The 17397-nt window shown below is 41.7% G+C and overlaps 1 protein-coding gene across 1 annotated transcript in view; it reads left to right on the top strand.

Annotated features, from left to right (window-relative positions):
* The window catches only part of st3gal2 (ST3 beta-galactoside alpha-2,3-sialyltransferase 2), a 19878-nt gene extending 3288 nt beyond the window's left edge, over positions 1 to 16590 (top strand). The window contains exons 4-9 of the mRNA XM_046037156.1: positions 4688 to 4747; positions 5178 to 5311; positions 8722 to 8901; positions 9241 to 9286; positions 10082 to 10201; positions 10356 to 16590. Coding sequence (XP_045893112.1) covers positions 4688 to 4747; positions 5178 to 5311; positions 8722 to 8901; positions 9241 to 9286; positions 10082 to 10201; positions 10356 to 10529 — 714 coding nt within the window. The 3' untranslated portion in view covers positions 10530 to 16590. The remainder of the gene's footprint in view (positions 1 to 4687; positions 4748 to 5177; positions 5312 to 8721; positions 8902 to 9240; positions 9287 to 10081; positions 10202 to 10355) is intronic.
* The last annotated feature ends 807 nt before the right edge of the window (positions 16591 to 17397 follow it).

The raw sequence follows: 17397 nt of genomic DNA, 5'->3' as shown, positions 1-17397 counted from the left end.
CGGGGGGTAGATATTAGGACACCAATATAGGGGGAGTGATACATCATAATCGCAGATCCCTCTCCATCCTCCTCATCCTCCCTCGTCGTTGAGCCGACCAATCCCCTCTTACACGTAGTACATGCTCCTCATGTATCCCTGCCAGTCATATGTCACGGTAGAACATTATGTGATTGGTCACTGGGCTTTTACTACTAAATAATGTCTGAAGAACTGAAATCAATATGTCTCCCAAGAGAGTCCCAAATGGAGACAGGATGCACGAGTCCTTGCATTCACGCCCCTTTTCACTGTGTGTGTGTGTGTGTGTGTGTGTGTGTGTGTGTGTGTGGTGTTCTTTGTTAGTGTTATCTCCAGTGTTGTATGGTGTCCTTCAGTGGCTGGTCCACAGTCCTATTTCTGTTCTGCTGTAGCCTCAGTCCAGCTCTGAAATGGCAGAAAACTGCAAACACAGGCCAACAGCTGCCAAGCCATTAGGTCACACTGCAACAGGGAGGTGATGAACTGGGAGAGAGGGACAGATAGAGAAATAAATGAGGGGATGAGAAGACAGTGAGAGGTGGGTTGGATAGGGAAGGAATAGGGGAGATCACGTATAGAACAAAGCAAAGAAAGGAAAAAAGATAGAGAAAATGGGAGAGGTGAAATTGCAAAAGAGGGGAGTGAGGGATGAAACTGATGTGCAGATAAAGTAGAGAAATGTGGAGGAAGGAGCGCAGGAAAAGAAAAGGCAAAAAAGGAAGAATATAGAACATGTGGAAGAAAGCAATGAAACAAGAAAAGGGCCATATCAAGCAGGATGAATATACCAGTCCTAGTTTTCTTGTCAGGGATGCTTTTCTAATGCTATTCTGTATCAGAGAGAACATCACGTCACATGAAGTAGCCCGGCACTCAATGTTGCCTTGTTTGCTAATTTTTGTAGTCGTCCAAGCAAATGCTGGCCATGAATGCATTATGTCACTCACTCCAAAGCTTTTACAGTCTTCAGTAGAGTTTGACCCAGGGATTTTAACAATGTTGATTCCTGGTAAAGAGCTTAGGAGGCAGACATCAGTGATGCACAGTGAGAAGTGCTTCCCAGTCAATTACTTGCTTTTCTCTGTGGTTTAAGAGGTTTGATATGGAGAGTCGATGTAATCAAACAAAATGCATTTTTGCATTACTTGACTTGCTTTTAATCTGGAGTCCAATCAACAACTGTTAGGAAAGCAGGTTTTGATGCACGAGTGGAGTATATGCTCTTCAATCAAGCCTAATGTGTTATTGTGCACTCCTGCCTCAGGAGAGGAAAGACTAGCATTAAATGAAAGAAACATTTTAAGGAATGATTTGTTGCACAATATATCATTCACCACACTAAATGATGTTTTAGTGTGGTGAAACATTTTCACATATAAGATTTTAAACACTCAACCACCAACCTTCATTGATTGAGAGACCCGATGTTTTACTGGGATTCACCCAGAAGAATTACCCTGGGTGATTTTTGATGAATAATTTAGCATGTTTGCAATTTGTATGATATTGAGAGCTAAAACATGAAAACATACAGACATTGGCTTCAAAGACCGTTGACATTAGAGTCATTTGGTTGCACCAGCTATTTGAGAATCCATCACTAAGATCGTGAGCAAAGTCCTTCCTGTAAGTTCTCAGTAACTCAGTACTTGCTAGTTTCATACTAGTCATTAGCTTAATTGGGTTTCACAGTTAAAACTTAAGGACTGTACTAGCTAGTAAATACTAAATAGTATAAATATAATAAAGCTAAAATAATCAACTATGTAAACAGGACGTCACTCTACCAAAGTTCCAAAAATAACTGTTTTGGAGGTTCAAGAGATATATATATTATGCTTGCCAGACAATCCTTTGTAAATGTAGGTATGAATTTCTTTTGTTTATATATGCGTGCATGGAGAAATACCTGATTATGGTGACGTTAACCTAATCAATGTTATTTGGTCATTTAGGCCAATGTTAGTGGCATCATGCTTTATGAATCGGTTCTTGATACCCAACCCTACCTGCAAACTAAGGTTAGTTTTGTCCTTTGATTCAGTTAGCTAGGCAGCAGATATACCTGGTTACTAGGTGTAGATATTTATTCACACCTAATCTCTTATCTTTCTGAATGTTTCAAACTTGTTTTAATTTTGAGATGTGTAAATCTTGTGTTATGATTAGGGAACAGAGCTTGGGAACAGCTGGTGCAACGTTATGCCGATCTTAAATATTAGTTTGAGTGAAAAACACAGGTTGTATTTACTTGACAGTAGGTGCCAGGAAGCTTATACTTTGGCAGTCAGAGGACAGCTGAGAGGAAGGAAGCAAGACAGCATTGTCATGGCTGCCAAAAAACATCTGCCAAAAATTAGTGGCCCCTGAACAACAGCGGTGCAGCGTGCCAAACTGGCTGTGTTATCATGCAGGGAGTCGAAGGCAGAAAAAGGCAGAGGATGGAGGGATCACAGAGGATGGACTAACCAATTGGGGAGGAGAAAAAGAGAAAAATGCAGTGAGGTAACAGCATGAGAAACAAAGTCAGAGAGAGCGAAGGGGAGTAAAAGAAAGATTAGTGGTCTCTGATCAGCACTGATGAGCTGCGTGGTGCACAGGCGTCCCAGAGAGACGAAGAGATAAAGGCTAGAGGAGGAGGAGAAACAAAGAGGGAGGAAGGGAAATTAAAGAGAAGGAATTAGACATGATGGCAAAGAGACTGCTCGAGAGGATGTGTGAATGAAATCGCAAGCGAATGAGATCTGTGTTGGGAAAAGCGATTTAGGCCGATGGTGGGTGAAAAGGAAGTGGTGACAAAGGAGTGCGAAAATGGTGATTGCTGTGTGGGAGAGAAGGAGGAAAGCAGAAAGGAAAAGATGTTTATGGTGAGGAGCAGCCATGGAGTGGCTGCCAATATCCTGATGGAACTTTTTGTGTGTGTGCATTTTTGTTTTGGGGGATTGTTTTATGTGTGTGCAGGTGCTGACTTTCTCTTTACACACATGAATGCCCATTTGCCTGTGTGGTTTGACAAACGCTAAAATTGGAACAAGATTTGCATTCTATTTATTTTTTTCGAACTTCTTTGTCAGCCACTGCTTGTATGTGTCATGATTCTCTTTACGACCCACAAAGAGCCATTTTCAAAACCATGATCCAAAAAATGAAAAAAACACACTTAGAATGAATAGACAAAGCATGAAAATATTTTTACTCCAAAGTGACTGGTCTCTGCCTTAGAAAGCACTGATGTTAAAGGAGAGGTTCACTATTGTTCAAGACTCTTGTAAAATAACAGGTTTCCATCCACATAATAAATAAATGGGTTTTTGTAGTCATTCCTCTTGATCATTCTGGCCTTCCTAATGTGCTAATGTGATGGTGGACTAAATCCACAGCTAATCTGAGTTAATTTCAGTTAAGAGTTAGTGTTTTTAGTGTAAAATTCCCTCTGGTATTTCAAATCTATCTTTATTACTTTATTTTAGTAACATATTTTCAAATGTTAAATATACAGTGCATCTCAGACTCGATAATGTCAAGTCAAGATGTTTAATAAAGTAAAGTTTATTATTTTGTGTTACTTTATTTACCTATTTTAGGCTTTACATTTCCTTAAGCACCACAGTCACAATTTGGATTGGAGTTTATTGATTGCTTTACACAACTCTGAGAGATTTTTTTCTGGATTTGCTTTAATATCTACTACTGGCCTTGCTTATTACCATTTTAATGGATTCCATTAAAACTGAAACACTTCTATGGTAGTTAATGTTTTCAAACAAGATATTTAACAGTGCATTAAGGCTAATTTTAAGTTAGCTGAAGAGTATCTGAACAAAAGTTTACTTGCACAGAAAACTACTAGCTTCACATTTATGGTGTTATTTATCCATTAAGTCTTTTACAGGCAGTTACTTAAAGGGCAAACTGACATACAGAATCAGCTTCTCCCCCGCTTTGTCATTCTTTCAGCTCCATTTGCATCTTCTGTTCTTTCAGCTCCTGCTTTCTTCCTGCTCCCTCCCTCTTTACATTCATCACATAACTTGGACGCTCAGCCAGACAGGAGAGGCTCGCTGTCATCTCTGCTGTCACTTTTGTTTATCACGCCGAGCAGAACTGTATGCGCTTTGGACACCTCACTGTTGTTGGTGACGGACAGTGTAAAAGAAAACAAACCTGGAAAAACACAGAGAAACTTTTTGTTTCGGCATAACAAACAGTTAATGTGCAGAAAGCCAGACAAGACAGACAAAAAGCAAAAACAGTTGGTGGAAGTTTACAAGGTGTTTTGACCAGCCCACACAATTTGACATTTTCCCATCTCTTTTTCCTCTGCCATCTGCTTTAGTTTTTTTGTTCAGCTTGTTTTTGACATATGGACAGCAATGCCTCTGCACCTCTGACCACAGCTCGGCCAGTCTGACTAGATCCTGTCAGTTTGACACACGGCTGTTACCTAAACACACACACACACACACAGACACACACACACACACACACACGCACAGACACAGGCAGAAGCACCTGCATATTTGCACATGAATGCTGGTGAAGTGCATGCATACACATGCACATGGGCACACAGAAAGTAACTAAATATAAAGTCTGTTGTCACATCTAGTTTTTCTGCAGAGGAGAAACTGCAGATCCTAACCACACTTTCTCTCTTTCTCTCTAGATGTTACAGCCCCAGTTTAAACCCCACAGCATCAAGCAGGTGCTGCTGAGGTTGTTCCAGGTATTTTATATTACTAATTCATCTTTCCATTACCCTGGTACTTTCAAATCAGCCAAGTCATTACTTCACACTCTTGGGCAAAGGCTGAAGGAACAGATTATCTTTATTAGACATTTGGTTTTTCAGTGACCCAGCTCATTCCTTTTTAATGTATCTGTATCTTTTTTTTTTCATTCTGACTCTGTAGTCACATTAGGCTGTATGTTTCAGTCTGGCTCCCTAAGGTAGATGAGGCTCATGTATTTTTCATGGAGGGTCTCATGAAGAATTCACCCTAGTATTGAAAGCAGGATGTATTTTTACAGTCAGGTCTGAGCTGCAGGTTAGGTTGTGTCATGTCTCTTGCTGTTAGTAATACTAGCGTCGTTTTTTAATTTCCTGTGTAGCTTGAATCCAGTAAGCTTGATTCGATCATGGCTGTCTATCGCAGGTGATTCCAGGAAGGTCGCCGTACGGCTCTTGGGATCCAGGCCGCTGCCTGCGCTGCGCCGTGGTGGGGAACTCAGGAAACCTCCGCGGGGCCGGATATGGGGAGACCATAGACGGGCACAACTACATCATGAGGTGAGAGGCATAGATGCAATAGATAAATGGGCATAGTGATAGAGACCAGAGAGAGGCTGCAATAGATAGAGCAAGACGGAAAGATGTGGAGCTAGAGGTCGACTGAAACTGAGAGATGAAGAAAGGAGATGGCTGGAGAGAAGAAGGGAAGAGAGAGTTCATGTGTGTGCATAGTATATACCCTTAAAGTGACTGTGTGTGTGTGTGTGTGTGTGTGTGTGTAAGCGGGAGATGTACTTGCAAAAAACAGCAGATGTGTGTTTCTAATATAAAATGAATCTCAGTGTTTAATGCTGTCATATATTCACCTCTCCTATTGGTTGACAGAGAGGTCACCACAGAGAGCTTTATGTCCTAAGAAGCTGAAACGTATACATTGTCTTCTCACATACACACCCGTGCAGAGAGGCACATAAATCCTTTAAGCTATTCCCTCGGCCGTTTTCGTGCACCGGCGATGAATCACAGAGCCTGATTGTTGTCAGTTGGAAGGAACACACAGCTATATGTTGTTTCCTGCAGCGAGTCTCTGTTGTGGCTACGTGCTTGTGGCTTTTTAAGCCTCCACAGGAATGATTTCTTTTTCTGTTCTGTTAATTTCTCAGGGACAGTGCACATTAATACACATTATTGTAAATGCCATAAGTAGTTTTATAGAGGAGACATATATTTGCATGCTTGATCAGGTTTTCCCAGCTCATAAGGTTGTAATTTTCCAGTATGTGACAGTGGTGAAACCTCTGTCCTCTGTCCTCTTTGTTTATATAATGATTCTAGTGGCCTTGAGGTTGAAGTACTTGCCTGTGAGTAGCTTGTTAAACAGAAGGTTATGTGCGATTTGATCATAGCGTTGATGTACATGTACAGTAGCCTCTGCTGACATGCAATTCTTTATTTCAACATTCTCATATTTTGAAATATGGATTTTTGATTTCCATGAGCTGTAAGCCATAATCATCAAGATTAAAACATTTATTTTGTTCTTTGTAATGAATCTAGAATATATGAAAATTTCACATATTGAATTAAATTACGGGAAAAACAATTCCGATATTCAAATTTTCTGAGATGCACCTCTATGGTGTCTTAAAGTGTCATCAGAGTACATGAGTCTCTATCTTGTGGGATACAGATGGCAGATCATTAACATAAGCCAAATAGATTTGGGCCCAATATGGACCCTTGTGGGACTCCAGCGAATGATCCAGATTTATGATGCTCTGCAACCCATTTCTCTACTACCTTCGATTCTGCTGGTAGGATGCTGATAGGCCTGTAGTTACAGATGGTTGGAAGAGGGTTGCCAGATTTAAAAACTGGTGTTAAAATAGCCATCTTCCAAGCATTCGCGGCGACTCCCTCGGAGAAGGACTGATTTCATATCTTTTGTGAGGAGAGAGACTAATGATGCACTTAAAGTATGGCAAAATCCATTACATACACATCCTTTGCTTTTAAGGTTTGAAGAGCATTGATTATTCTTAGCATATCCACCTCAAGAATATCTCTGTGTGGGAGGGTGGTTCTGCAACATGCAAAGAAGGGGATAGTGGCTGCAAGACTGCAACATCCAATGGAGTAGTGTTCATTTGACTCACAGGGAAACTCGGTGGCCACTAAATCGATAATAGTTGAGAGCCTCAGCAATTTTGACAGCCTCCCAGTACAGTCCTACTAAACACCGCCATCACCACCCACCTCCTGACTGTCTGCCTGTTCACTTCCCCATCTGAATGAACATCTGTTTTGTTCACTGACATATGGTTAGGTGCACTCAGTTTCCTTTCTTTTTTCAGGTGCACCTTCCTGTTTACATAAACAGCTCACTCCTCCAGACAGTGAGTCACAGCTACTGTAAATACAGCAAAAGTAGTCTGAAGTACACAGACAGAGCTGAGTGGTGGCAGACAGTGCAGAGCTGAGTAGAGCTAAGCTAAAACTTTGAGGTGAACCTCATGTTAATGTTGGCTAATGTTAGCTAACATTAGCATATTTAAGATAAATATTGCTGTGTAACTGACAGTACAGAGTCATTAGCATTTACACTGGAATCAGTACTTGTGGCTAAAGTGTAACCTGGCTAGAAAGCAACAATTCATCCTTTTGGGCTTTAATGTAAAGCTGACCATATCTGGCAACCCGAACAACATCTTTAATTGTAAAATAATGACATTTGCCCTTCGGGATGTACTCACTTTTGTTGCCAGCGGTTTAGATATTAATTGCTGTGTGATGTCATTTTCAGGGGACAACAAATTAACATGTTATACAAGCACTCACTACTTTACATTGTAGCAAAGTGTCATTTCTTCAGTGTTGTGACATGAAAAGATATAATCAAATATTTACCAAAACCTCACATTTTGGTAAATATTTGATTATATCTAGCTTTTGTGAGATACTGTATGTACTTTGAAAATACAAAAGTCTAGGTAACACATGACTGGAACTTATAGGCTGCACGGATGTGTATTGGAGAGAGACACACACAAAGAGAAGTGTTTAACAATTTGATTTTGAAAAAATTAAATGTTAATATGGACGAACTGATTTTAGATATAGAAATAAGAAATAGAACAGTTTTACATGATGCAGCACTGAGGATGAATTTAGGGGTCTCTGAGTGAAGAAGCTGCTCTGCAGTCTGGTGGTATGACAGCAGACACTTCAGTATCGCTTGCCAGACAGTAGCAGGGTGGACAGGCTGTGGCTGCGGTAGGTGTTGTCTTTTAGTATCCTCTGGGCTCTGGGTGCATGGACCCTCACCTCACCGATATCGCTGATGCTTGGTAGATGGGTACCAACGATCTTCTGGGCGGTTTTAATCACCCGCTGCAGAGCCCTCCTGTCTTTTCCGAAAATCAACAATCAGTCACCGACTATGTGCTACCTGTCCCGCGCCAGACTGCAGACAGACACAGTTACCGATTAGCTGGTGATCACAGTGGAGCATTTATCAGCCATATAGTTCCCTCAAGAGTTGGAGGGGCTGGAAGGAGAGTGAATATTGGACTTACATTTGTCAGGTGGCTCACCAATCCAAATTAATGCTAATGTTGGTCTGTGTGTGGGGTCACAATTTGTTAACACTTTTACCATATCAGTTTTAGAAGACTATAATGTCAATTTTGTGTTACAACTTGTTCATTCCAGTAGCCAGAAAATCAATGACAGGTTTAGCACATTGAAATGAAATCGATGAAATCTTCTTATTTCCTAAAATGTTGAACTACTCTTTCAAAAGCCCTTTAGTAACCATTACAGTAACTGCTAAGTCAGCAGGAAATCAGTGAAACAGTTTTGACACCTATTTGAGTACAGTCGAAGCTGGAGGCCTCGGACGTTGCTAACTAACAAAGCATGGCCTGAAGACGTACATCCCTCATGGTGTCTCTCTCTTTTGCTTTTAGGATAAACCTGGCCCCCACGGTTGGCTATGAAGTAGACGCCGGCAGCCATACCACTCACCACTTCATGTACCCGGAGAGCGCCAAGAACCTGGCAGCCAACGTCAGCTTCGTCCTGGTTCCCTTCAAAACGCTGGATCTTGTCTGGATCACCAGTGCTCTGTCCACTGGCCAGATTCGATTGTAAGAAGACACGCATACACACACACACACACACACACAGATATGCATAAGCATGGATTGACACACATGTGGGTGCACAGAAACATAAAATTAATTCTGGGCATATAGAGCACTGAAATGTTAGCATCCGCCGTAAAGACACACACACACACACACACACACACACACACACACACACACACACACACACACACAGTAGAGTTGTGAGAAGCCAGTCGCTGGGCTGGAACAATCTGTCAGCTGTCAATCATCCAGAATTCATAGCTGCAGCAATCACATAAAGTGCTGATTGAATGTGTTTAATCAACCTCTTTCTCTCTTTCTGTCTCTCTCTCTCAGTACCTACGCTCCAGTGAAGCAGTTCCTCCGCGTAGATAAAGACAAGGTGTGTATTTTCAGCATTCATTGCAATTACTTATGGCCATTCTGAAACACTCACAGTAATATGCAAACACATGCAGTGACCCCCGCTATGCTGCAATTATATCATCCCCTCCCCATTGTTGATGAAGGATTACAGTTAGATTATAAACCTTCCCTTTGTTTTAAATAATCTTCTGCTCGCTCTTTAATCCCTGAAAATAAATAATGAAACTAATCCCCGCCATGTGAAGACTTTGTGAATATCTTCGACTGGTCAGAGACGCAGTTTTTACAGTGCTTTTGGATCGGGCCCAGAAATATAGATTTACAAGATTTGCTCCTCCACTGCGGAGCTCTAAGCAGCCTAGAGCCCTAGAGTTTGTTGGGACTGAACATCACCTGGAGGCAGATTATAAATTGGTAATGTCTATTCATTGGTTAACAGCACTTTTAATCTTTGACAGCAATCAAAACCTCAGGGAGCATTAACATTTAACTTGGCAAAATCTTTTCTTGTTCGGTTGGACCTTTGCAGCGGCTAGGATGTGCACCAGGTTATCTGTGAAAGCTATAAATCGGAATTCAGAGGAACATGGATTTAACTATACATTAACTAGAAATATTTGGGGGTAAAAAATGAATGTGAGAATGTGAATGTGAGAATCTGAATGTGAGACTGTGGGACAATGCTGAAAAACATGTGGACACTGTTTTCCTTCAGAAAAAACTCAGGAGTTTGATTCTTAGTTAAATTTACAGCAAATAAACAGTATATATTACAGTATTTCCTTTCTCTGCCTCTCTGTCCACCACCCAGGTCCAGATCTTCAACCCAGCATTCTTTAAATACATCCACGACCGTTGGACCAGACATAACGGGCGCTACCCCTCCACTGGCATGCTAGTGCTGTTCTTTGCCCTACATGTCTGTGATGAGGTCAGTTTCCGTCGGTTTCTCTCTTTCTGCTTTCACATAACAACATACTGTAGATCCTTACATCATGCCGAAACTTGCAACATATTCAACCTGAAGACATGCACATTTGTAATCACACGTCCTTTCCAACACTCGCTCTTTGACTCTCCTCTAGGTTAATGTGTTTGGTTTCGGGGCGGACAGCCGGGGAAACTGGCACCACTACTGGGAGCAGAACCGCTACTCCGGAGAGTTCAGGAAGACCGGCGTCCACGACGCTGACTACGAAGCCCAGATCATCCAACGGCTGGCCAAGGCTGGCAAAATCACTGTATTCCCTGGGAAATAACCGGCAAACCACCCTGTGTATCTAATGTTCCAGCACTGGTACGGCGACAGACACTACGGAGGCTGCTTACAATGTGTTAAATATTCTCGTTTTCACTTAGCTGCACCAGTTTGGGTTCTCAGTTGAGTTAAACCAAACGCTTACAGAAGGTGAGACGAAATGGACATAAAATGGTACCAAAAAATTATATTCCGTTCACTTCCCCTCATATTTGGGAGGTTGTTGACAGCTGATAACTGGGAACGGTGGAACATGTAGATCCAAATGTAGTTCTGTTGACTTAGGACTCAATTAAAAGTGGGAGTAGACCCTTCAATTTGACAATAAAGTAATGAGCTAGTTTTCAAGGCTTTACCTCTAAGCCAGCGCAACCACACATATCTTTCTGAGGGCAGCTTCAACTCAGGAGTGAAAAACAAGTGAGGGCCGGGCAGCAGGAACAGTCACCCAGTGACACATCTGGACTCAATCCAGTGGAAATGTTCACCTTGGATGAATGTCTAATCCTCAAACAAAAATACAGTACGCCATGTACTGAAAAGGCCACAGAAAGAGCAGCGCAGGCATCTAGGAGACTATTGTTCTACAGCCATGTGGTGTCTGACGGCAACAAAGTGTGTTAAAAACATACCCTTCTTCATGAGATTGCCACTACGGACACAGACTGTGGAGCTTTCATAAGCCAGTGTGCTGTTCAACATTTTGAGACTGGATGAGTCATTTTCCCTGTCTTACAGAACCCTGGGCCACCTCCTGGAGAAAGAATTGTTCTTTTCAGATCCTATACGAGGCCTCACTTGCCACTTTTCACTGTCATAACTCCCCTTTATGTGAGTTCTGCCTCACAAGACAGTCTTACGAGTACCTTGTCCTATCTATGATGGGTTGTAAAATGGCTGGATATGAGACGATAGGTGATTGCTATGAGTTTATATGGTATGACTGCCCTCTATAACCCCCCTGGTCCTTACCAGGCAGGCTTAGCAAGGCCTTGACACTTTGCAGCAGACTCCAAGAAACACAGTTCTGCCTTTTGGCCATTGTGACTCAGAAAGATCACTGCAGCACTAGCATGAACTGCAGCTTCTGTAGAGCCAGCTAGTCTGGTTTTGAACACCAGGCCCTGCTACACTCTTTATACACATCCAGACACAGGGACAAGTGTTCTGGGAGAGCGTTGGTTTGACTGCTTGAGACTCTAATGAGGCCAAAAGTCCATCTCCGGGGATTTCATGTTTGGTTGGAGGCATGCTGGTTTCTGGACCGGAGTTTAATCCCCATGTGGTCTGTCAGGATCTAATTTGAGTGAGGAGGACTGAAGAGCTGGGGCATGAAGACCCAGTCTGACAAAGCCAGCATGAGAAACACATAATTTGCTCTAGTGTTTTTAAGGATGTAAGGAAGGTTCGCTGCTGTTTATGTGCAGTAAACTCCCCAACTACACAAACTGTACTGGGTTCACCACTTTGAATTTTCAAAGGACTTATTTTCCCTTTCACAGACCTGAAACTCCAACCTGGCTCGTGTTTCCCAGTGGACTTAGAGACTGCCAGGAGCATTTTGCCCCAGATTAAAGCCCATATGATGGGGTGAAAGAAAACCCCACTGGATCTGGGAATTCTTTAACCTGTCAGCATCTTAGCTTCATTAACCACTAGCCCTAGTCCCTGCTCAGACAATTAAAACTGGTGGAGCCACCAGACGCCTTAGACTTCACCTCCGTACCACAGAACCATTCTGATATTCACGATGATGGCATATCTCCCTGCAGACTGCAGATTTTTATTTGTTAGCTTTATGTACTGTTTAGCTTTGTTGGGCAGGATTTATACTATTGGCTCAGATTAGATTTTCTTTTCCACCCAGGTGGCACATTAACGTTTTTTTACTGTGATGTGGTATCATCAAATAATACCCATTTACACATTTATAGCCTCCAAACAAATATCAGTCATGGGAGTGCTGCAGACAGTATTGAAAACAGAAACATTAGTGGAAACATAAAATGTGTACCACAGAGAGGAAGGAAAATATAAGTATGTGGTTTGAGCTGAGGATGTAAATCCATCCAAAGATGTGTTTATCAAGAAGCAGCTGGTGGCTGATACGTAAGAGTGTTCAGGGTTCCCATGCAGGTCCAGAAAATAGGGAGGAGTAGTAGCTGAATAAGTCTTTCAAGGTGCTAAATTGTATTTTTACTGCCCCTTGACACCAAACTAATGTAGGTATGCAGGGGTTTGAATGATCATTGATCAGCTGAGAGCTTAACTCCCTTTCCAGACTGTACTCTCTTTAGGAACAAATTAGGATTGATGTCAGATGCAGGCTACTTTAAGTGATAGAAGTCAAAAATAGACAAAGATTACTCAAAGCCCCTGAAAACTTGGAAAAAGTACAATAATATTAAATATTCAAATAAGCGACATTCAATGTGTAAGGTACCATGTGGACCACTAGTAGCGCTATATGGAGTTTTTATGTGTGCGTACATCAGAACAAGGAATCACATGCAATCACGCATACTCATTCCTGCCTGTGATTTCACACTATTGCACAGATTTACAGGTGGCAGTAACGTGACAAGAAATTCAGCAATGCTAACGCAAGGCTATAAGGTGAGGTAAAAAAAAAAAAAAATCCAAAATGGTCTGAAAGAATTTTAATTATCTAAATCTGTGAATAGGGGCCAGCCGCTGCAGCAGATGGTATTTTCATATGAAATAACACCTGTGTGTGTGTGTGTGTGTGTGTGTGTGTGTGTGTGTGTGTGTGTGAGAACAGAGCATGTTGTTGCACATCTCTATGAGTCCGTTGTTAAAACTTAAGGGATTTAACCACATGACATTGTGAAGCGAAGCTTTTCAATTTTTTCATGTAGTTTAACTATTTCTCTTGCTGAGAAAGTACGCACTCACAAAATGAGGAGGGTTGGGGTGTTATAGTGCTCCACAGTGAAGAACTGTGCCTCCTATGCTGATATCAGTTCTGTTGGTATATTCTTATATTATCTATGGATGATATTGTGTAAACACATGCGACTCTCATGTATTGCCGTTGTTCTTTATCAGCTTTCAGTGTTTTTATCCTACTTTGCATTAGACAGGTTTTATAGGACACTTCTGGTGTTGAGCTGGGCTCATTTTAAGAGGCAGTGCGAGCAATTCTGGACATATTGTTTGTTTCTGTGTGTCTCTCTCTCTCTGTCACACACTCACGCACACACATTCATGCTTTCGTGCCTTGTCCTGCTGCTGGATGTCACTCACCTACATCTTTTTTTAGTGTTTCTCACACAAACACACACACACACACACACACACACACACACACACACACACACACACACACACACACACACACACACACACACACACACACACACCTTCTGGCTGAGAGCTGTGCCTTCTGAGCTGTGTATACACACACACACACACACACATACACCTACAAACGCACTCTGCCTTCTGCAACTGTTTTGTACACTGACATTGTTTTTGAGCACTCGCTGTAGGCTAAAGGAGAGGATAGTGATGCAGTGAGACTTGCTGTGAATGCATATTAGGCCATTTGTTACATTTTTAAAATTTTTTTTTAACTTATAGTGCATACTTTTGAGGCATTTCTGCTTTTCTAGATAACATTTAGTGTAGAATGGCAGGACAGATGGCAGACAGAAAGGGTCATCCGCTGGTTTTAAGCCCACAGAGTTGCAGGTACCTGTCCTATCTTTCTGTATCTGTTTTGAACTACACAGCGACTGCAGAATAGCAAGTGGCAACGATGACACAGCGTCTAAAGGTTCAGGCATATCAGTGAACTGCCGCTTCAGTGTTTTCTTTCATCTACTGTGGTCCTGTGTTATTGATGTTTGTTTCCCGGGATGCTCCCTCCAACTTCAAAATGAAAGTGTAAATTGTTGTGGAGATAACACGGCTTTCATCACAACATTTCTGGCCTCTCTGGAGGGAGAAGAACACATTCCTATCACATTCTTGCAGCCTGCAGTGGGTAGTAAAGTCATAATGGTCCACTATGCCCCCAAACAAGGCGAGGGCCCTATATAGCATGGAAACTGTTATCAGCTGCCTCACTTTCTCACAGTTGTAGACCAGAGCCTTGTGATCAGATAGAGAGGGAAGCAGGGTGATCCCTCTCTGCTGTGATAGCCCGAATTAGAGTTGAGGTACGGTACATGACACAGATCTGACCGTGTTCCCTGTAGCCTCTGTAACCTAAAGTAGGTCTTTTCTCCTGTCGCTGACCCAATACACTGATTCTTTTCCCCCCTCTGGAGTTGATTCTTGAAATAATTGGAAAAAGCACCACTTTTCAGGTCAGTGTCTGTGCCGTGGCTGTGTCAGGAACATAAATCAGGAAATAAAGAGCTGTGTCGGTTGGGAGCATTTTGGGAAACGTGGTCCTTCATTGTGGCTTTTTTGAAAAAACAGGTGACAGTAAGATGTCCAGGGAGCTGCGTGTTTTCTCAGGTGAAATCTGCATGTGTGCTTCAGTCCTCTGATAACGGGGACAGAAGTCAAATGAAGCTGACTTCCGTGGTGACCTTATGTCACAACTTAAAGTGAACTGATTTCTTTTTAGCATAGTTTTTTATTTTATTTTTTTTATTCCAGGCCCTAAATATCCCTGCACTAAAATCATTTTTGTTCTATTTTGCTGTTAGTGGATTCCAGGTTCCTCTCTCACCCAGGACTATTTATATACTGTTATGTCTCACACAGTATGTGCTGAGGCACATTTCAGTAAAGCCACAAACATCCAATTACCGATGCCCTGAAAACTTGTTATCAGGCATGTGCGACTGCTCAAAGCAGCAGACACAACAACAACAACTGGTGTTTACCACAATTAGCATTTTCCTGGATAGAAAAAGAGGCACATTAAACTCATTAAATACTACTTGGGGGGGGGTATTGAACTGAATAGTCGGAAATTGAAAGCACACCTGTTCAACTCAGAAAGGTGGACACTGATGTTTTTATGTCAGAGGGAGAATATCTGTACAGCATCTCTATCCCTTACATGCAGTCAAAGGAATAGTTTGACATTTTGGGAAATACAATTTTTCCACCAGGGTGAGAAGATATAAGGCTACAGCCAAAGACTGGAAACTGCTAGCCAGCTAGTCTCGACAACGTCAAACTATGTTCCTCATTGCTGAGCTAAAGTTAACGCAAAATCAGAAAATGTGTGGCAGTCTGGCAGGGGAAACCAACCTAGGCAGCTGTAACACAAGATAATCTGTGCCAGAGAAAAGGAGATCACAGCTCTTGTGGCTTGAAAAATACTTTAATACCACTCTCATCCCAACCTGTTTCTGTCCAGTTGCTATGGCTGCAGCTTTGTGTCGCTCTGAGGTAATGGAGAATAGCTTTCTGCAGCAGGGACAGAAAGAGCTTTGAGGAACAAATACATCCTGATCAAAACACTGCCAGGCCAGGCTGTTGGCATCATGACATCGGCTGCGCCTGTAGCCAGCGCACAGTGGAGTTTGAGGTGGAGGTGAGGACAGCCGCAGGCAGCTCTTCCCTCATCAGTTCACTGGTCTGCATTGAACAGAAACGGCTCTTTAGCAGCAGTCACTGAGCTGCAAGCTGCACATATCAGACTGTCTCTGTGGACTGTAACGCTAACACTCATACCACTGTCAGCTATTGTGCTAGTACTCTGCAATCACTACTGCAACACACTGCACTTATTAAGGAGACTAGTGAATATATGTCTGCAGTAACAGCAAACTTGCCGGTGGCTCACTTGAAACAGATACTATAGGAGAATAAAAAAAAAAAAAAAAGAGTAGCGCAGGGATTTAGAGAGTTCAGTGTTTCAGTTTGGATGGGTGAAATCTTTCCACGTGGGTGATTTCCTGCTGTCTGGATCTGTCATCGTCTAGTCCCCGGCTTTAATGTCTCATTATTCAGTAGGACTACCTTTTGAACAAGGTAGTACATGTGTAGTTACCACATTGAAACATCTGTATGATATGTGATTTGACTCTTTGTATCTTATGCTATTGTAAAAATAAAAGCTTCATGAAACACGACGTTGAAGTCTGACGTTCTGCTTGTAAAGTTATGGCTTCGATTCGCACTGAGCTGCTGAAATAATTTGGTCTGGAATGTAGACAAGAATCAAATCTAGCACTAAGTAAGCATAATATACTGTGATATAAATATAGATATAAGTATAAATTAGATAATGATAATACAGCGATACTATACTTTTTACTCCATTGCATTTATTTTACAGCTTTAGTTACTTTTCAGATTAAGATTTTAAACATAAAACATGTTATCAGTTGTTATCAACACAACAGCATATGTATACATTTGTTAAAATTAGCTCCACCTTGACATTAAAATGGTGTTTACAGATTAATACTAATATTCAATTTATGAGATAAAAGGGACACTAATGAGCACTTTTAATTAGTACATACTTTTACTGAAGGAAGAATTGCATCATTTTTTCGCTTGGCGTTTTTTTCACTCTGAACCCCACCGTACACTTCCTAACCAGTGCCAAATGGCTGAAAAGAAGATTAATTTTCCTCAACAGTAAACGTGACTATTGGACTCACTGCAGGACATGTAAATAGGCAGCCGTTTGCTATCAAGTTTAACATCACTTATGATGTCAGTGCCCGTTATTTCAGGTTAAGTATGTTTTACACATAATGCTACTTTAGGGTCAACGGCAGGCCTGAGCAAGGTATAAAATACTCCCTCTTTAAACCAACACTTAATAATAGATCGTCCTCGCTAATTCATTTATATCTCAATCATTTTTGTTCAGTGATCCACATCTAATGATTTCAGTCTAACCTTGTGCTGTAATTGATCAAATCTGG

Source organism: Micropterus dolomieu, linkage group LG22 (genome assembly GCF_021292245.1).
Source record: "Micropterus dolomieu isolate WLL.071019.BEF.003 ecotype Adirondacks linkage group LG22, ASM2129224v1, whole genome shotgun sequence".
Classification (NCBI taxonomy): domain Eukaryota; kingdom Metazoa; phylum Chordata; class Actinopteri; order Centrarchiformes; family Centrarchidae; genus Micropterus; species Micropterus dolomieu.
This window is presented reverse-complemented; position numbering and strand designations above follow the sequence as displayed.